The following is a 21,296-nucleotide window of genomic DNA, read 5'->3' as shown; positions in this document are numbered from 1 at the left end:
CACATCTTTTTAGTGTCTATAGCTCTGGTGATATTTATAAAGAGAAATCCTTGCTTAGCAACCATATGAGGTTCTGATAGCCCCTCCCCACAACAGACGGTACTTATGACTTGGATTTGAAGTTCTGATATCCCAACCCCCTCTGAGTACGCGATCACATTTTGGATTCATTTTAGTTTAATGAGTGCTGTGTTTGCTTAACATCTACTGCAAAGAAAATACCATAAAATTGGGTTCATCATATGATTACAACAAAAACATATTGATTAGAGCAAAATACCTTATGCCACCAGACTTGAAATCCTGGGTTTAGAAAACTTAGAACTCCGCCGCCTTCGGCATGACCTGAGTTTAACTCATAGAATCATCTGTTGCAACGTCCTTCCTGTTGAAGACTACTTCAGCTTCAATCACAACAATACACGAGCACACAATAGATTTAAGTTTAATGTGAACCGCTCCAATCTTGATTGCAGAAAATATGACTTCAGTAACAAGAGTTGTTAATGCCTGGAATGCACTACCTGACTCTGTGGTCTTTTCCCAAAATCCCCAAAGCTTTAACCAAAGACTATCTATTATTGACCTCACCCCATTCCTAAGAGGTTTGTAAGGGGCATGCACAAGAGCACCAGCGTGCCTACCGTCCCTGTCCTAATGTTCCCTTGATTGTATCCAATTCGTATAGTTATTACATACTTATGATTATATATATGCTTATATATCGTATAGTTATTTCATGCTTATGCTTATATATACTGTTGTGACAAATAAAATAAATAAATCAAATATGATGACCTACATAACGACAGGCATGACTTATGACTGTAATTCTGGACTCAGTTAGGGTCCTACATCAAGGACTACATGCCCTGAGGGAGACCTTCTATGTTCCTGTTGAATTCTCAGCAATGCTTGAGAGAATGTCGAGCTTATAGGGAGACTTAAATGTTCTAATTTAATTGTTCATTTCCCTTTTCCTTTCTAGTAGGAGATGGTCAACCTACAGGAAGGGTTTCTATGGAAGTTCTCTGTCCTCCATGCCATGGTTGTCCGAAAGATGCTTTTTCGAAAAGCAACTGGCCGTTCTTTGTTTTTCCTTAAAGACATTTCGCTTCTCATCCAAGATGCTTCTTTGGAACTACGAGAAGGATAAGCGTAGCAACAAAAATGATCACATTCCAAATCAGATGATTCTGGGCCCATGTACTCTAATAATACCACTTTATAATGCCTTGGTAAGGCCACACTTGGAATATTGCATTCAGTTTTGGTCGCCACGATGTAAAAGGGATGTTGAGACTCTAGAAAGAGTGCAGAGAAGAGCAACCAAGAGGATTAGGGGACTGGAGGCTAAAACATATGAAGAACGGTTGCAGGAACTGAGTATGTCTAGTTTAATGAAAAGAAGGACTAGGGGAGACATGATAGCAGTGTTCCAATATCTCAGGGGTTGCCACAAAGAAGAGGGAGTCAAACTATTTTCCAACGCACCTGAGGGTAGAACAAGAAGCAATGGGTGGAAACTAATCAAGGAGAGAAGCAACCTAGAACTAAGGAGAAATTTCCTGACAGTTAGAACAATTAATCAGTGGAACGACTTGCCTGCACAAGTTGTGAATGCTCCAACACTGGAAATTTTTAAGAAAATGTTGGATAACCATCTGTCTGAGATGGTATAGGGTTTCCTGCTTGGGCAGGGGGTTGGACTAGAAGGCCTCCAAGGTCCCTTCCAACTCTGATATTATTATCATTATCATTATCATTATCATTATTATTATTATTAGGATTGTCCCATACCTAGTTAGAGATACCAGAAAATGTATCTATATGTTTTTCAAGCAAAGCATGAACATCTCAAGAACATGCAACACAACCAAGAAAGTAGGCAGAAACGTCCCGCTACTCATTGCCTGTAGATGATCTTGCCAACATTTTCATCCTCTGGGGAATAAAGGATTTTAATAGCCGATTAGATGACATCCAGCAGCTTGGGTTTGTTTTTTATTTTTCCCCCAAAGGAAGAACTGCTACTGGAAATCCTCTAAGAACTTCAGTAGTTTTGGGGTCAATTGACTTCTAATCAGAGCTCTTGTTAATTCCAATTTGGTTTGCAAGAATGCACACAGAGCTTTTCAGTCACTTCAGGAACTGTGGTTAATTTCTTTTTCCTCAGCAGACAAGAGTCCTTATAAGATTCCAGGGGTATATAAAGATGATAAATACGTAAGCAAATGAACAGAAAGTTAACTGACCACTCCATAGCCCTAGCGAGAGATGAATTATCCGTTTACTTCCTTTCACATTCAAACTTCTGGGGTTCATCCCTCATTTTTTTAATGAAGAAATATGCTGATTATTTTAATCCTTGACCAAAGAGAAAATATCTTCTGTCTCCCATAGAAGCTAGCATTAAAAAGAGGGTCTTGGACACGTTAAATCCAGAGCTTAATCATGTAACATGGGATTTTTCACTAGTCCAATGTTAAAGCTTTGATCCATGCAGTTTTTAATTGGTATCAGAGTTGTGCAAACTGGGTCTGATACGGATGTTCATAATCATTCCGAAAATTCTTATTTGCCCGAGATGCCCACGTCTTTGGGAGCGAATCTCTGCATTGAATTTGATTCACCTCTCGCCTGGACTGCTGCAATGCTCTCTACATGGGGCTCCCCTTGAGGAGCACCCGGAGGCTTCAGCTAGTCCAGAATGCAGCTGCGCGGGTGATAGAGGGAGCTGGTAGGAGCTCCCATATAACACCAATCCTGCGCAAGCTGCACTGGCTTCCTGTGGTCTTCCGGGTGCACTTCAAGGTGCTGGTTACCACCTTTAAAGCGCTCCATGGCTTAGGACCGGGTTACTTACGGGACCGCCTACTGCCACTGTTTGCCTCCCACCGACCTGTACACTCTCACAGAGAGGGACTCCTCAGGGTGCCGTCGGCCAAGCAATGTCGGCTGGCGGCCCCCAGGGGAAGGGCCTTCTCTGTGGGGGCTCCTACCCTGTGGAATGAACTTCCCCCTGGACCGACAACTTCCTGAACTCCGGACCTTTCGCCGCAAGCTTAAGACCTATTTATTCGTCCGCGCGGGACTGGCATAGAATTTTTAGATGTTTTATGGGTTTTAATTCTTAATTAGTTTTTCGGGTTTTTAAATTTAATAAGTTTTTTAACTATTGTTTATTTGTATTTGTACGTTTTGATTGTTGTTTTATATGGCTGTTCACCGCCCTGAGTCCTTCGGGAGAAGAGTGGTATACAAATTAACTTCTTATTATTATTATTATTATTATTATTATTATTATTATTATTATTATTATTATTATTATTATTATTATTATTATTATTATTTCTGGACCACTAAAGCACTTGCACAAAAACCCTTTAATTTAGTTTTTGGACCAACACCATTTCATTTCATTCACTCACTGAGATGCTCCTAATGTGGAAAAATATTTATAGCAAGTGTAGCCAATACAAACGACAACATCTCTACAGAGGACTATGGACATTTTTAAGGTCCCATTTGGCTAATGAGTGTACAATTACTTTAACTGCAATAAAAAAGACCTTCCTCTTTTGTGGCCCTGTAATCCCGGAATTCGGCATAGAGTCAGAGCGACTGGATGGAGTCAAGTGTTTACTGGCCGGATGCCCTTCCTGATGCCTACATGAAGTTCACAGCAGACATTCTTTTTTTCTTTGCTCCCGAGGAGAGAAACATCTGAGGGGTCCTCGGTGCTTTCTGAGCTTGCTTGTTTTCTTGAAAATGTTTCATTACCCTAACTAAGTTAGGGTAATAAAACATTTGCTAGTACTGATGATGTTACCTAGTTAGGATAATGAAACATTTGCAAGAAAACAAACAAGCTCAGAGGGCACCAAGGTCTTCTCCTTTATTGGGGAGAAACTGCTACCTAGGATTGAACTCTCAACCTTCCAAGTGAGAGGCAAGTGTCTTCACCACTGAGCCTCCATGCTGCTCCTCACTGATTGCTTTAACCACAGTGTTAGATGAAAAGCTGCACTAAATTGGAAACTCAGCTTGAAGTCAGTACCCAAAGCCAAAATGATGCTTAAATTCATAAACCTTTGAATATGTTTATGCCAACCCCTCTCTGCATCTATCCTAATGCCATCATTTTTAACTTAATCTTGCGTAGCTTCTTCTCCAGAAACACTACACTACTAACCAGAGCATATAAAACATTTGCTAGACCAATTCTTGAATACAGCTCGCCTGTTTGGAACCCTCACCACATCTCTGACATCAATACAATTGAACGTGTCCAGAAATATTTTACAAGAAGAATTCTCCACTCCTCTGAATATAACAAAATACCTTATGCCACCAGACTTGAAATCCTGGGTTAGAAAACTTAGAACTCCGCCGCCTTCGACATGACCTGAGTTTAACTCATAAAATCATCTATTGCAATGTCCTTCCAGTTGAAGACTACTTCAGCTTCAATCGCAACAATACAAGAGCACACAATAGATTTAAGCTTAATGTGAACCGCTCCAATCTTGATTGCAGAAAATATGACTTCTGTAACAGAGTTGTTAATGCCTGGAATGCACTACTTGACTCTGTGGTCTTTTCCCAAAATCCCCAAAGCTTTAACCCAGACTATCTACTGTTGACCTCACCCCATTCCTAAGAGGTCTGTAAGGGGCGTGCATAAGAGCACCAGCATGCCTACCGTTCCTGTCCTAATGTTCCCTTTGATTGTATCCAGTTTCTTATAGTTATTACATACTTATGCTTATATATACTGTTGTGACAAATAAATAAAATAAAAAACCATTCTTTTCTTTTCCTTTTTGAATCACAAGAAGCAACTTCATCCTTGGTCTTAGTACATAAACACCTGAGTCTGAGTTAAACACAAACCAAGGATGTTTGGCATATTGTAGGAGGTTAGCAAAACCTATCTTCACATTAGCAATTAGATCATCCGTATCAATAATTCAGGATTCTAGGTTTCTCATTTCACCGTAATAGCAATGCTAGCATTTTATATATATATTTCCCTTCCTTTCTCCTTGCCATATGTCATAGCTCATGTTACCTTACTTGGATATTCTGCTTACTTCCTTTGGGAAGGTGCAGCTCTGAAGCATTTATCAAGTTGGCTGATAATGTCTTGATTCCCCTTTGATCAACTACAACAGCTCTAGAACAACAGTCCATTCAGAAAGATGCACAGACGTAGACAATTATTCAGTGAAGCAATGCACGGCTGGAAGAATGAAAGTATTTGTGAATAAAGAGGAGGGGAAATCAATCTAGGAAATTGCTTTTTTTATATATTATTGAAGAGGGAATCTTGAAAGTGGCCATAGTTATTTGCAGAAAGAATTCTTTTTCTCTTTCTTTCTTTCTTTCTTTCTTTCTTTCTTTCTTTCTTTCTTTCTTTCTTTCTTTCTTTCTTTCTTTCTTTCTTTCTGTATCCCACCATTTTTATATTTACAAATAACTCAAGGCAGGAACCATATCAACATACCTTCTGTCTCTTTCACCCACAACAACAACCCTGTGAGGTAAATTGGGCTGAGAGAGGGTGACTGGCCCAAAGTCAGCTGCCTCTCATAGCTAAGGCGGGACTAGAACTCACCATCTACTGGTGATTGGCCCAAAGTCACCCAACTGGTTTTCATAGCTAAGGCAGAACTTGAACTCACGATCTCCCACTTTCTAGCCTGGTGCTTTAACTCCGAGACCAAGCTGGTTCTCTAGTTTTATGAACTAGATTATGGACTTCCCAACATTTTAGCATTACTGGAAGATATCCGATTGCCATACAACAAGGTAGACAATGGCTGTGAGTGTGTGCTGAACTTTTAAATTTGGTCCTAATTCAGGGGTCTCCAACCTTGATCCCTTTAAGGATCCCTATGCAAGGGTCCTTTTTGTAGACTTTAGTTCAGCATTCAATACCATCATTCCAGACATTCTCCTAACTAAGCTAAACCAGCTACAGGTACCGGAACAGACTTGTAAGTGGATCACAAGCTTCCTAACAAACAGGAAGCAGCAGGTGAAGCTAAGCAAGATCACATCAAATACCTGTACAATTAGCACAGGGGCCCCCCAAGGCTGTGTGCTCTCCCCACTTCTCTTCTCTCTGTATACCAATGACTGCATCTCCAATGATCCATTTGTTAAGCTACTGAAGTTCGCAGATGACACAACAGTGATTGGTCTCATTCGAGACAATGACGAATCCGCATATAGACGAGAGGTCGAACGACTAGCCTTGTGGTGCAACCAAAACAATCTGGAACTGAACACACTCAAAACCGTAGAAATGGTGGTAGACTTTAGGAGAAACCCTTCCATACTTCCACCTCTCACAATACTTGACAACACAGTATCAACAGTAGAAACCTTCAAATTTCTGGGTTCTATCATATCGCAAGATCTCAAATGGACAGCTAACATCAAAACATCATTAAAAAAGGACAACAAAGAATGTTCTTTCTGCGCCAACTCAGTAAGCTCAAACTGCCCAAGGAGCTGCTGATCCAATTCTACAGAGGAATTATTGAGTCTGTCATTTGCACCTCTATAACTGTCTGGTTCGGTTCTGCAACCCAACAAGAAAGACACAGACTTCAGAGGATAATTAGAACTGCAGAAAAAATAATTGCTACCAACCTGCCTTCCATTGAGGACCTGTATACTGCACGAATCAAGAAGAGGGCCGTGAAAATATTTGCAGATCCCTCGCATCCTGGACATAAACTGTTTCAACTCCTACCCTCAAAACGACGCTATAGAGCACTGCACACCAGAACAACTAGACACAAGAACAGTTTTTTCCCGAAGGCCATCACTCTGCTAAACAAATAATTCCATCAACACTGTCAGACTATTTACTGAATCTGCACTACTATTAATCGTTTCATAGTTCCCATCACCAATCTCTTTCCACTTATGACTGTATGACTATAACTTTTTGCTGGCAATCCTTATGATTTATATTGATATATTGATCATCAATTGTGTTGTAAATGTTGTACCTTGATGAACGTATCTTTTCCTTTTATGTACACTGAGAGCATATGCACCAAGACAAATTCCTTGTGTGTCCAATCACACTTGGCCAATAAAGTTCTATTCTATTCTATTCTATTCATTTAAGATTTGTGGACTTCAACTCCCAGAGTCCCTCAGCCAGCAAAGCAAAGCTGGCTGAGGAACTCTGGGAGTTGAAGTCCACAAGTCTTAAAGAGACCAAGGTTGGACCCCCATTTATTAAATACATTAAATACATTAAAACATTAATATTCAAGTCCATATTTCTCTTTCTAACATTCCCTGCAAGTCAACATGGCATCATAGATACACAGAAGTACAAACATCCCTCTCTCATCAACACCAGAACTGTTTGTACATTCACCCTAATTTTTAACAAGTATCAACAATTCTGAATGAATTTGTGATAACATATTTTGCATCTAACATCCTGATTTCTCCAATTCAGCGAAGGGTGATCCTGCTTGTCATTACAAACTTAGTAGTAATTCAAGGCAACAGTGAGATGAGTATGCATGAAACTTACAAAGAACGGTTGGAGGAACTAGGTGTGTATAGTGTAGTAAGAAGAAGGACCAGGGGGACATGAAAGCAGTGTTTCAATACTCAAAGAACTGCCACATGGAAGAGGGAGTCAAGCTATTCTCCAAAGCACCTGAAGGCAGGACAAGAATCAACAGATGGAAACTAATCAAGGAGAGAAGCAACCCAGAACTAAGAAGAAACTTCCTAACAATGAGGACAATCAACCAGTGGAGCAGAAGTTGCCTTTGGAAGTTGTGGACGTTCCATCACTGGAGGCTTTTAAGAAGAGACTGGACAGCCATTTGTCAGAAATAATATAGGTCTTTTGAGTGAGCAGGGACTTGGATTAGGTGACCCCCAAGGTCCCTGCCAACTCCGATACTGTTACTGAAATAATATTCAAAACATCTTTCAAGTAGCTTGATATTCTGAAAGATCACTTTCCTTCTAACTCTGCAGACTAAGTCTGAAACTCTCTGTTCCAGAAATTGATGTCTATCAGAAAAGATATTTTCTGACAGTGATGCCTAGTTCAGAATACCCCCCCTCTTTGGCATGTTATATTTTTGATCCAATGTGGTCTGTTCCTCTCCAAGATCCTTCCCTTCCTCCCACTCTTTCCTTCCCCCACCCCTTCTATCCAATTACATTTGCTCCAAGTCATTTATTTTTAAGTGCCTGGTATTAAAAACAGCCACCACAAATTCTCTAGTTCTGCTCTGGTGAGACACAAATTATGAACAGAGTTGTTACTTGGAAAAAGCTTTTAAGAGCGTTTAAATACCTGAAAGGGTCAGGATTGTGTTTTTCTTCTTCTTCAAAGTATGATGAACCCCTTTGTCTCTTTATAGTCAAATGTATTTGAGCATTCTGTGCCACTATGAATATACGTTTCTGATTATCTAGTTTTATATCTGAGTGCCAATTTTTATCCTGGACAACATACGCTACTGTATTTATAAACAGTAGCGTATTGTTTCATATTTGGTCACTTTTTGCAAAGATAATAAAGACTGTAATCCCTTCGATCAGGGTAGAGTCAGGATGACTGAATGAAGCTGAGCATTCACTGGTTGGATGCCCTTCCTGATGCCTACGCGGAGTTCAAAGCAAATATTTTCTCTTTGCGCCCTGATAGATAGAGAAACATTTGCCACTGCCTAGGATTGAACTCTCAACCTGCTGAGTTGGAGGTGAGCATCTTCATCTCTAGGTCACCACGTTGGTCACCATTAGCTTCTAGGTTACTCCAACTAATAAAGATTGTGTGTGTGAAGCTGAGGTATACCTTTTGGAGATATATCAGCTTCATATTATCTTTTAAAAAAGGAAATACCAAAAAAAAGGCAGTTCTGCTTAAAAACGTATGCTGGACACATTTCAAAGCCATCAACCTTTGAGGGAAAAAGCATGTCTAGAAATTCACCATCACCCAGAGAACAGATCGGTGAAGGACCTTTAAACTTCAGAATGCTAATAAAGATTATTATTTTTTTACCATGGAACCAAGGAGCGATAGCATTGGAGTTTCTTTCCAAGCCGGCCCGCCGTGGAATTTGTTCCTCTTTGAACCACTGAATGATGACTTCTCTGGACAAAGGCTTCTGGGGCCATTCCCACGCTTTCCTGTGTTAAATTAAAAAGAAATAGAGGTTAAGGCCATGCAGGGAGGAGTTGCATTAGGAAGAAACTGCATTGTAGTTACAAAATAAGAGGGACTTGAAAAAGAAGCTAGCCGAGCCATTTGTCATTCTGTTCACAGAAGGTGACAATAATATTTTCCACCTTCTGTAAGCAAAGTGAAGGCGTAATTGGGTATTAAATCTAGACCCGATGCAAGCCAGGAGCTGCAAGGTCACCTAGAGAAAGCCTTTTCAGCATTTTGAATAAGTCAGTTTCGCTATTCTTCTCATCCCGGGGCTCTTGAAAGACGAGGGCTGACTGGCGCCTATTAAAGTCCTGGTAAGGAGGCGGTTGAAGGATGGATTCATGGTGACAAGGAGGTCTTGCCCGATGGGCGATAAGGAAAATAATAAAAAGCAACAGCATCTGAAAGGAAAACTCTTTTGAAGAGCAGTGGGTAGCAATTCTGCATCTTGTATTTATTTGTTTGTTCAATTTCTATGATTATCCATCTCAGTCAATGATTCTGGGGCAGCTTACAGTTCATAAAATATATTAGAGCTTCCTCTTTCTCACTTTCTCTTTCTCTCTCTCTCCTCCCTCCCTCTCTCCTTCTTTCCTTCCTTTCTGTCTTCCTCCTGCCAGCCCCCCTTCCTTCCATCTTCCTTCCTCCCTGCAGCCCGCCTTCCTTCCTTCCTTCCTTCCTTCCTTCCTTCCTTCCTTCCTTCCTTCCTTCCTTCCTTCCTTCCTTTCTCTCCCTACTGGAGAAAGAAAGTTCCTGCAATGTTCCTACAAAGAAAAAGTCCCTATTTGCTTTATAAGAGCACATGGTGACAATTGTGAGTCCTGACACTAAAGACAAATAGCAACTGAAGCGAGAGAGACCTGCTCTAACTTTCAGTGGCTCTTTATTAAACAACCTCAGCAACAGAGAAACATATTTTTTTTACTAGCTTTTTTGTAATCCTAGGACTAATTAATAAAATCATACGGTGCATGGAAGCTCAGGAGAAGCAACTGATAAAGTTTCCTCCATCTGCTGCATATTTTCCACTCTTGAAAATGAACAGAACTGAGTATATAGGAGAAAAATCAGTTAAAAATATGTCATAGATAATGTTGGTTTGTTGCCACCCTTAAAAAAAATCTCAGGGAGCCCCAAAGACCCCACTGTTCAACCCTGAGCTACAAATATTCTCCTTTAAATGAAGTAGGAATGCAAAAGAGGGGTGATGAATATGACAGGCAAGAGAAGACTTCTTGGTGATAATTTTGTCCACTACAACTGAGGAAAACTGCAACTACATAGCAAAAGAGGCTCTAAGAGTTGTAAACCTAATTTTGCATAGCTTCTTTTCCAAAAACTCTACACTACTAACCAGAGCATACAAAACATTTGCTAGACTTATTCTTGAATACAGCTCGCCTGTCTGGAACCCATACCACATCTCTGACATTAATACAATTGAACGCGTCCAGAAATTTTTTACAAGAAGAGTTCTTCACTCCTCTGATCAGAACAAAATACCTTATGCCACCAGACTTGAAATCCTGGGCTTAGAAAACTTAGAACTCCGCCGACTCCGACAAGACCTGATTTTAACTCATAGAATCATCTGTTTCAACATCCTTTCTGTTGAAGACTACTTCAGCTTCAATCGCAATAATACAAGAGCAAACAATAGATTTAAACTTAATGTTAACCACTTCAATCTTGATTGCAGAAAATATGACTTTAGTAACAGAGTTGTTAATGCCTGGAATGCACTACCTGACTCTGTGGTCTGTTCCCAAAATCCCCAAAGCTTTAACCAAAAACTATCTACTATTGACCTCACCCCATTCCTAAGAGGTCTGTAAGGGGTGTGCATAAGAGCACAAGCGTGCCTACCGTTCCTGTCCTACTGTTTCCTTTCATTACATCCAATTAATATAGTTATTGCACGCTTATGGTTATATATATGCTTATATATTATATAGTTACTTTTATGCTTATGCTTACATATAATGTTGTGGCAAAATAAATAAATAAATAAAAATAAATGCAACCCACTAAGAAACACTGAAAGGAAAACCCTTGTGCTGCCTCAGAGAGAGGGAGGGAGGTTTGGCACATACTAATAGTATCGTTGGGACTATCCATATCTCCAGGCACTGGAGATGTTTCAATTTGAAAAGAAGCCATCTGGAGGGAGGTAAGAGATGTTTAAAATTAAGAATGGTGGGGAGAGACCGAGTTACAGGGAAACAGTCTCTAAATCACACATCCGAGATAGTAAGTATTGAAAGAGACAGACAGCAAAACTGACAGGTGAGAATGCATTGCCGCAGTGAATATTGTCGTGGCTAGGAGCAAAAGCTCTTTGGACGAGATTAGGAAAGTACCTTGGTCACCTGGCTATCAGGTGGGACAGCTAGAAGCGCCATTCAATTCCTCAGAAAGTTAATCTACCAACAAAAGTGAATACTGGTAGCTCAAGGTTGAACTGTGCAGTCCTTGGTGTTCTCGGAGCTTGGGAGGAACCAAACTCAAAGAGCACCAAGGATCTCACAGAGTATGCATGCATGTGTGTATGTATGTATGTATGTATGTGTTATGTCCTCCTCGCCTCCGTCTGAACGATGGCTTAATTAGCCGGCTCTTATCAGCTCTGGCAGCAAAAGAGCCAGCATCTGCCAAGAGCCCTCGTTGGCTGCCAAGATGCTGGTGAGTTACAACCTTCAGCTCTAGTCAATCCGTGGATTTGGCTGATACAAAGAGACACACCAGCTCTTGCTGCCTTTTATATCCTGTGGGGTGTGGCTCCATGATTCAGCATCTCCTAGGCCTGCCCCTCCCCTGCTTCTGTTGTTCTCTTCTCTCCTGCCTACGAAACCTGGGATTGAGCCAAGCGTGATTGCTGTCAGCTGGGTCTGCAGGCGTGGCCTGGGGGGGGAGAGTCAGGAGAAGGAGGCCTCGTTATCTCTTTCGCTTGGCCTGCTTCTGGCTCCTGGAGCTGATCCAGGGAGGCCGGTGCTTCCGAGGTAAGTCCTGATGGCCCTTCTCCTTCATTGTCCAAATCACTTTCTGGCAGCAGGCCCGGCTCTGAGTCACTTTCTGGCAGCAGGCCCGGCTCCAAGGCACTTTCAGGCATGGGGCCAGGTTCGGGGGCGGGAGCCACAACAGTATGTATGTACGTATTTGCTCGGTTGTTTATCAAATTTATTGGCCACCCATCTTACCACAGGGTAACTGAGTGGCTTACAATCTTAGAAAGATAAAAACTCTGCAAATCTAGAAGACCTAAATAAAATACTGTAAGGATCCAATTACTGAGCCCCAATTATAAAATGAGGAGGGAGGGAGTGGGATGAGAAAGAGGGAGGTGGGGATAGAGTAGAGTAGAGTAGAGTAGAGTAGAGTAGAGTAGAGTAGAGTAGAGTAGAGTAGAGTAGAGTAGAGTAGAGTAGAGCTGGAAAGGAGCTTGGAGGTCTTCTAGTCCAGGGGTCTCCAACCTTGGTCCCTTTAAGACTTGTGGACTTCAACTCCCAGAGCAAAGTCTGGGAGTTGAAGTCCACAAGTCTTAAAGGGACCAAAGTTGGAGACCCCTGTGCTAGTCCAACCCCTTGCTCAGGCGGGAAACCTTATACCACTTCAGACAAATGGTTGTCCACACTCTTCTTAAAAACTTCCAGTGTTGAAGCATTCACAACTTCTGGAGGCAAGTTCCTTCTGCTGATTAACCAACCAACACCAATCTGAAGCCCTTCCATTGGAACTCCAAGCCAACTGGCAGAGTCAGGTTTTTTTTAAGGTCTTGTGGAAGATCAGGAGGTTTGGAGCATGTTAAATGAAGATTTATTGAAGAATAAATGAAGAAACATGTTAAATGAAAAAATAAGAATGCCAGAATTATTAGAAGCAATTAAAAAACAAGCACCAGGCACGGATAGTTTGTCAACAGAAATGTACAAATAATTACAAGATGTGTTGGGGCAAATATTACTAGAGGTCTATAATGCAGTTCTAAATGAAGCGAAGATCATGGATAGAATTTTTATTTTATTTTATTTTTTTTGTTATTTTTTTTTTGTTTACATTTATACCCCGCCCTTCTCCGAAGACTCAGGGCGGCTTACAATGTATAAGGCAATAGTCTTATTCTATTTGTATATTTTTTTTTACAAAGTCAACTTATTGCCCCCCCAACAATCTGGGTCCTCATTTTACCTACCTTATAAAGGATGGAAGGCTGAGTCAACCTTGGGCCGGGCTCGAACCTGCAGTAATTGCAGGCTTTGTGTTCTTAATAACAGGCCTTACCACCCTGAGCTAAACCGGCCCGGGCTTGAACCTGCAGTAATTGCAGGCTGCTGTGTTCTAATAACAGGCTTCTAACAGCCTGAGCTATCCCGGCCCTATATTATGAATATTATGAATATTATGTTGATCCCGAAAGAAGTTGCTGATTTAATATTAATCAAAAGCTATAGGTCTATCTCGCTGTGGAACACAGATTATAAAATATTTATGTCACTAATAGCAGAAAGATTGAAAAAGTTTCTAAACGAGTTTATATATATGATATAAACAGAAATGGTTTTCTGCCAAAAAGACAAATAAGGAACGACATGAGAATAATATTAGACATGTTAGAATATTATGAAAGTCATAGTGAGATACAGGAGGTATTGATTTTTCTAGATGCCCAAAAAGCCTCTGATGATGTTAAATGGAATTTTATGTTACAACAACTAAGACATTTGGATTTTGGTGATAAATTTATAAACATGTTTACGGCAATATATTCTAAACAGGAGGCCAGAGTAATAGTTGAATGGAGAGATGACAAAAAACTTTAGGATTCAGAAAGGCACAAGACAAGGGTGTTGTTGTGCCTCGTCCTTCCTCCTCTCCTCAGCCGGGCCCCTCCCGTATACACCCGGGCCTGTTATCAGACTCCGAGTCTGATAATGAAGATGAACGGCCTGTCATGCCTCCAGCCCACGGCCCTGGCCCTATGCCCGGACAGGATGTCAGGACTGAACAGACAAGCCTGATAAACTTCACTCCTACAGCGTGTGAGCAGGAAGCCAGCCATGTGCTGGAATTACCGACAGCAGATCCAGCTGAAGAGAATTCACAGTGGGAGGATCCTCGCTTCCAGAGATCTGAGAGGTGATGCCAGCAGAAGGAAGGGAGGGGCAGGCCTGGATAAATGCTGAGTCATGGAGCCACACCCCACAGCCTATATAAAGGACCTGCTTGTGGCATTCCAATCTTGAGTCAAGCAAAGTCTCATCTAGTTTGCTGCTATCGCTGAAGTCACAACTTGGACTCCTGACTGCCCTGATAAACCTCAAAGGAATTTGACAAGCTGCAGAGGCTTCATTGCCATGCTTGATACGAACTTCCTAGACTTCCCGGTCGTCGGAGGGGGAGGGGGACACGACAGGTGTCCACTATTACCATTGTTGTTTATATTGACTTTGGAAGTATTAACGACAATAATTCGAAAAGATATGCAGATCAAAGGATGGGAAATTAAAAAAGAGAGTTATAAATTGCAGATGACTTAGTCTTCATTTTAGAGGAGCCACTGAAATGGACACCGAGGCTTATTTAAGTCCACAAGTCTTAAAGTTGCCAAGGTTGGAGACAGAGAAGTAGCCAGACTAAAAGTAAATAAGGAGAAAACTAAAATAATAGCCAAGAACATGAAAAATAAACAGAAAGATGATTTGACTAAGGGAATAAATATTCAATTAGCGAAAAAGGTGAAGTACCTAGGGATTTACTTGATGGCAAGGTGTACATCGATTAAGGAGGACAATTATATTAAATTAATAAATCAACTAAAGGCAGATCTGGAGAGATCGAAGACAATTCAACTCTCCCTTATGGGCAGAATAGCAGCAATAAAAATGAATGTTCTGCCCAAACTACTCTTCCTATTTCAAAACATACCGATAAAATTAGAGAAAAAAATATTTTAATAATTTGAATAAAATAGTGTCAAAATTTATATGGCAAGGGAAGAAATCAAGAATTAAATTGAAATTATGCCCAGAGTCCAAAGAAAGAGGAGGGTTTGGTTTGCCTGACTCGGAATTATATTATCAAGCGGCAACAACCACATGGGTGAAAGAATGGATGACTTTAAGGAACAAGAGATTATTAATGCTAGAAGGTCATGATATTCAAGTAGGGTGACATGCATTCCTCTGGTATGGAAGACCAATACTTCCAAAGACACTATATACCAGTGCTCTCCGACCTTGGCAGCTTTAAGACTTGTGGACTTCAACTCCCAGAGTCCCTCAGCCAGCAAAGCAAAGCAAAGCTGGCTGAGGAACTCTGGGAGTTGAAGTCCACAAGTCTTAAAGTTGCCAAGGTTGGAGACCCCTGCTATATATGACAGTCCCTATTGGGAATATGGAATAAAATAAAAAAAACAGAACTATATGAAAATACCGATCTGGCTCTCCGCTCTAGTAGCATTGGTTCATCCGAATCTTATCAATTGCTGGGAAATTGTTACATACACGGATATTCTAGATGAAAAAGGGGGACTAAAAACAAGACTACAATTAAAAGAACAAGGGGTAGAATGGAATGGTGGGCATATTTACAAATTCAATCATGCTTTATGAAAGATGTATAAGTGTGGGGTATTAAAAGAGATTTAACAATATTAGACAAACTTCTATTGGGGACAGATGAGAAAATGATTAAAGCAATGTATTACACTATGAAATGGAGGAAGAGCGAATTAAAGAGACAATGGTGGTATGGGCAAAAAAATGTAGGTATAATATTGAACTGGAAAAGTGGGAAAATTTATGGGAAAGGAATAGGAAATTAACCCTGGCCACATCATACAAGGAAAACTTATATAAAATGTTTTATAGGTGGCATTTACCGCCAGCAAGATTAGCCAAAATGTATAGAAGTTTATCACCGAAATGCTGGAAATGTGACCAATCACCGAGCATCTACTACCATATGTGGTGGACATGTATAAATGCAAAAGAGTACTGCTGAAAGATTCAAATGTGGCTGGAAAAAATGATTGGACAAAGGTTGGAATTCAAACCAGAAATATTTTTAATAGGAATCGTAACAAAAGATTACAGTAAAGGGGTAACATACTTAATATTGCACATCATAACGGCAGCAAGAATTATTATTATTATTATTATTTATTCGATTTTTATACCGCCCTCCTCCCGAAGGACTCGGGGAGAATGATATACGCTCAACAGTGGAAGAATGATAATACACCACCAGCAAGGAAGAAAATAAAGAAAATATTAGACTGTGCAGAATGTGATAGATTTGACGCTAGAAGTAAAAAACAAAGGAGAGACAGAAAACTATGAGGTTTGGAATAGATTTTACCAATAGCTGGATTTGAGAAATGGAAGTCAGAACAGGAAATAATGAAGATGTGTAGACCAAAAGATGATGTAATATATGTAAATATAACGGTATATAGGGGGTCAAATACACGTATATAATTAGCAAGGTATGCCGAGCATATAAAATACTTGTGTTATATTTTAATATGTATGGTGGAGATAATGCTAGGATGGTTGCACCATGTCCAATTTCTTTTTCAATATGATATAAATAAAAAAATTAAAAAAGAAAGAAGGTTGACATTGTCTTCTTTCTTATACTTAAATGTTATGTTTCAAGCGCCCCATCTGCCTTCACATCCCAATAGGGACCCTTTTGAAAATTCACAAAACAACCTTAATTGTTTTTCCCCGTCTGAAGTGCATGTTTGAATTTAATTGTCCTTCCATTCTTGCCCTTTCATCCTGTGCCATTTCTTAGCTGACACATGCATACTCTTGCACCAACGTGCCTATTTTTAAATAAGATCTAAACTATTGATGAAAGTAGACAGAATCGACATTTGAATCTATGCATCCAGAAGGGAAGCAGACTGGAAATGGATGGATGGGCCTTCTTCCTTGGCTTCCTAATTCATAACACAGCAACTTAGCTTCTTGAAGTGGCCATCACAGAATTTGATTATGGGGCCATCTCTTCGTCCTTTAAATCTCCTGTCAAAATTGACTCTGTCTGACCCATTCTTAAACAGAAGTAAACTTGTGGATTCCCACCCCCCACCCCCTCCCTTGTTGCAATATTAAGCCATATGAACTCCTTTGTGAGATTGCTTATGTGCAAAGATCAGCATAAGTAACTTTGGCTAATTTTATCACGTACAAAAGAAATAAGCAGAAACTTGTTTTATGTCAGTCACGTCAAGGCTGCAAAGATGTTGCCTCTACGATGGTGTGAAATGTATCAACACTTTTGTGATTAGCCACAGGACATTCCTTTTCCGATAAGGTTTCTTTTCACAAAGCTTCTTAGAAGTTTCTTATACATACAATTATATGAGATTTGTTAACATGCAGAGTCAGGATGTACAAGATGTATTTCTGTTTGCTACGTGTAGCATGAATAGTGTAACTGTAGAAGGCCTTAGACACCTGTGGGAGTGATGTCCTTGTAGCCTGTGTAGGTTGCTATGCAGCTGTACCACGTGGGCAATAAGCAGAGAACAAAGAGCAGCCACCTCATGGCGGAGAACAAAGAGCCACCTCATGGCAAAACTCCTCCCAAGAATCACGAGCTTTCTCCCAAAATCATAGGCTTGTGGATGTGCTTGCAGTCACGTGTTCACATGTTGAATATATGCTAATATGTAACCTCCCCTGCTTACCTTTTGTAACCACCCATTTTTACCTAAACACAATAAAAGGGGGCTCTGGAATTTGCTCTGGGCTTTTCATCCCAGACTTTCTCCAGGCTCTCACCTCGAGAAGCCCATGAGTCTGTCGTTCGTTAGCAGCCTTCATGAGAAGCCCACCAGATGCTTCGACACTCCCCCATTTGCCTTCTTTCATCTTTCTCTGGAAAAAGTTCAGAGAAGAACAACTAAGATGATCAAACGTACGAAGAACGGCTGCAGAATTTGGGTTTGGCTAGTCTAAAGAAAAGAAGAATGAGAGGTGACATGATAGCAGTATTCCAGTACTTGAGGGGCTGCCCCAAAGAAGAGTGGGGTCAACTTATTCTCCAAAGCACCAGAAGGCAGGACAAGAAACAATGGATGGAAATTAATCAAAGAGAGAAGCAACCTGGAATTAAGGAGAAACTTCCTAACAGTGAAGACAATTGATCAGTGGAACAGCTGGCCTCCAGAAATCATGGGGGAGCTTAAAAACTGGAGGTTTTTAAGAAGAGACTGGACAGTCACTTGTCTGAAATGGTATAGTTTCTTCTGCTGGACTAAAAGACCTCCAAAGTCCCTCCAGCTCTATTCTATTCTATTCTATTCTGTGGTGGGTTCTAACCAGTTTTACCACTGGTTCGCATAACGCATGCACTTTGCGCGCAATCATTGTACGCATGCTCACTTTGCTCGCACTAGTGCCAAACTCGCATTCTGCGCAAGTGCATTGAGTAAACAAACACCTGAGGAATGGCAATCCATTCTGCTGCGTCTTACAACTGAGCTAAAAACAAAGGAATAAAGGTAGGTATAGCACGGGGGGGCAGGCGGGAGGGCCCAGCTGAAGTTAGGAGCGAACCAGTTTGCTCTCATATCAAGATTTCTGCTACCGGCTCTCCCGAACGGGGGAGAACTGGTAGCAACCCACCACTGATTCTACTCCATATTTTCTATTCTATTCTGTTGTGTTCTGACCTTCACTATCCATGCTACTGGTTGTCCAGCCCCAGGTCCTCATATAACTATAATTATATTTATAACTATAAATCAATGCAATGAACATGAATTTGGGCAAACTCCAGGAAACAGTGGAAGACAGCAGGACCAGGCATGCTATGGTCCATGGGGTTGCAAAGAGCCAGACACGACTTAGTGATTGAACAGCAATGGAGTATCTCTCAACACAGATCTATCCAACAATATGCAAGCAAATACGTCATTAAGTTCATCTGTCCATTGAAATTTAACTATTGGAGTACATTGACCCATTGACCAACTTTCCTTTTTTTACTTCTGCAAACAATCCTCATTTTAGTTCCACAAACACCCTAGCTTCCTGGAGTAGGTTAAGTTGGGGATCTCCTATAGAGCTGTGAGGATCACAATCATGGAGTATGGTGATATTCCATTTTTTAACCCTTCGCTCCATGCATCCGATTTTAACTAACCAGCCCCAATTGAAAACAGTTAGTAAAGAGGATTTTCCCAATTGTTCAGCTTTTAAGCTCTTACTTTCTCAGCAGTTCTCCTACTACTCAGTCGAAATTCCCTTTTTATTGGAAAATCATTCCATATGACCTTGCTGAATACAATAGGGAAATCAATTCTAAATTCCACTTTTCTTTATGGGAACACGAACCAACCTGATTGGTGATGCCACATTCAAGGATGGGATGGTGCAAGAACTGGGCGGCTTGGTTTCTTCTTTGATATTCAAACCAGCTGCCTGGAACAGACTACTTAGATCAGCCACTTTTCCTTTACGGATGGCCCGTAAGGAGTGCCTCCGATACTCATCGCGAGCTTGACGAGCCTTGTGGCTCCTTTCTTCATCTGCTGCCTTGGAACGACGTACTGCAGGCAGGCCAATGGGAAGGAAAGAAAGAAAGAATCATAAATGTCTCCCTTGTTTTGCTTTTCCTTTCCATTATCTACTGTAATGGTCTGTGAGAAGAACCCTGGGATGCAGGAGAAGAAGTTACAGGCCAGGCAACCATCAGATGAGAGATGTCTTGGCCTTCCGGGTGGGGAAAAAACCGCTAAAACATCTTCACATAATGGAGAAGATGCCCAAGTGGAGAATGGCAATCAGGCAGTAAGTCTGGATTTCTGGAGCTTTTCTGAACAAGGTGAAGTCACATGTCGGCCTTCCCGAGTAGACCAGACAAAAAAAACAGAGTAGATGAGCTAATTCAACTTTATTGTAAGGTTGCATTAACAGAATTTCACAAGCCTAAAAGTATAAACCTCTCACCATTTATTTTTGTAGCCTGATGTTAGGGAGGTGTCAGGGTTCCAAGTTGACAGGACGATCCTTTCTGAGGGTCTTTCTCTGTCTGTTGGGCATCTTTGGGTTCTCCTCCCCCTTATCAGATTGTTCCATAGGCAGTGTCTCTTCCCCCCATTCTTCCAAGGTTATTCTCACATATTACCCACCTGTGCTCTGGAAGGTAGATGCTGAGGAAGAAAAAGCTGAGGAAGAAAGATCAAGCTCAGAAACCTGCGGCGCCTGCTGAAAAGACACTAAGTTTGCCCACTTCACTCTCTAGAGCATGTTAGAATGGAAACATTTTTAAAGCTATGGAGATCTTCAGACCCACAGAAAAGACAAGACCCACAGAAAAGACAAGAAAGGGAGGTGTCTCTAACGAGTTCTCTGGAAATTAAAGGCATTTAACTGTTTTTAAGCTTGTATGATGTTGTTACTGTTGTCAGGGTTTCGACCAATGCCCTGATTAAGTCATGAGCCTCAAGCCAAGCTTCAAAAGAAACCCAATTATTTATTAGGAGCATCATGTCGGAACAGACCAAGTGAAGCCAACTATGACCTTACTTAATTCGCATCTTGGCTCTGACCTTGTTTCTCCCTCCCCCCCGCCCAAGGTGTGTCATCAGTCACATTCCCCAACAAAGCAATTTCGCAGGTTGTAGAAGTCACTCCCCCTGGAGATGACTTTGACATTGCGAGCTGGAATGTGCTTTGTTTTGACTGAAATGCAAGTTCCTCGATGCAGCTGTGAGGCTCGATTCCCCACCCCCCTGCCTATAGCAACTCGAGAGCAGGTCAGGAATGCTTTGTGAGTTGACAACTGTAAGCTTATGGTAAAGGTAGTGTTGGTACTTGTTTTTTTTTTGTTTTTTTTTTTTATTGAAAGAGTTTTAAAAAAAAACAAAAACATTTTCCCCCTTTTTTCCCCCTCCCTCCCAAAAAAAAAACAAAACACCCCCCTCCCTCCCCCACCCCCCGGCTTCCCGGGTCAATCACAAGGTAAAGTCCAATCCAAATAACCACATCCAAAGCTTTTCGCCTCCCAACCCCTCCCATTACATAAAATAACTTTCTAATTATTCAAAGGCAATCTGATATTT

At 41.0% G+C, this 21,296-nt stretch overlaps 1 protein-coding gene across 1 annotated transcript in view; it reads right to left on the bottom strand.

Annotated features, from left to right (window-relative positions):
• The window catches only part of SH2D4B (SH2 domain containing 4B), a 144,473-nt gene that overhangs the window by 38,850 nt on the left and 84,327 nt on the right, over nucleotides 1-21,296 (bottom strand). Inside the window, exons 5-6 of the mRNA XM_058187993.1 lie at nucleotides 19,545-19,781; nucleotides 9,068-9,190 (exon numbers count right to left, since the gene is read on the bottom strand). Of these exons, the coding sequence (XP_058043976.1) occupies nucleotides 9,068-9,190; nucleotides 19,545-19,781 (360 nt within the window). The remainder of the gene's footprint in view (nucleotides 1-9,067; nucleotides 9,191-19,544; nucleotides 19,782-21,296) is intronic.

The sequence above is a fragment of the Ahaetulla prasina genome, chromosome 6 (genome assembly GCF_028640845.1).
Source record: "Ahaetulla prasina isolate Xishuangbanna chromosome 6, ASM2864084v1, whole genome shotgun sequence".
Classification (NCBI taxonomy): Eukaryota; Metazoa; Chordata; class Lepidosauria; order Squamata; family Colubridae; genus Ahaetulla; species Ahaetulla prasina.
This window is presented reverse-complemented; position numbering and strand designations above follow the sequence as displayed.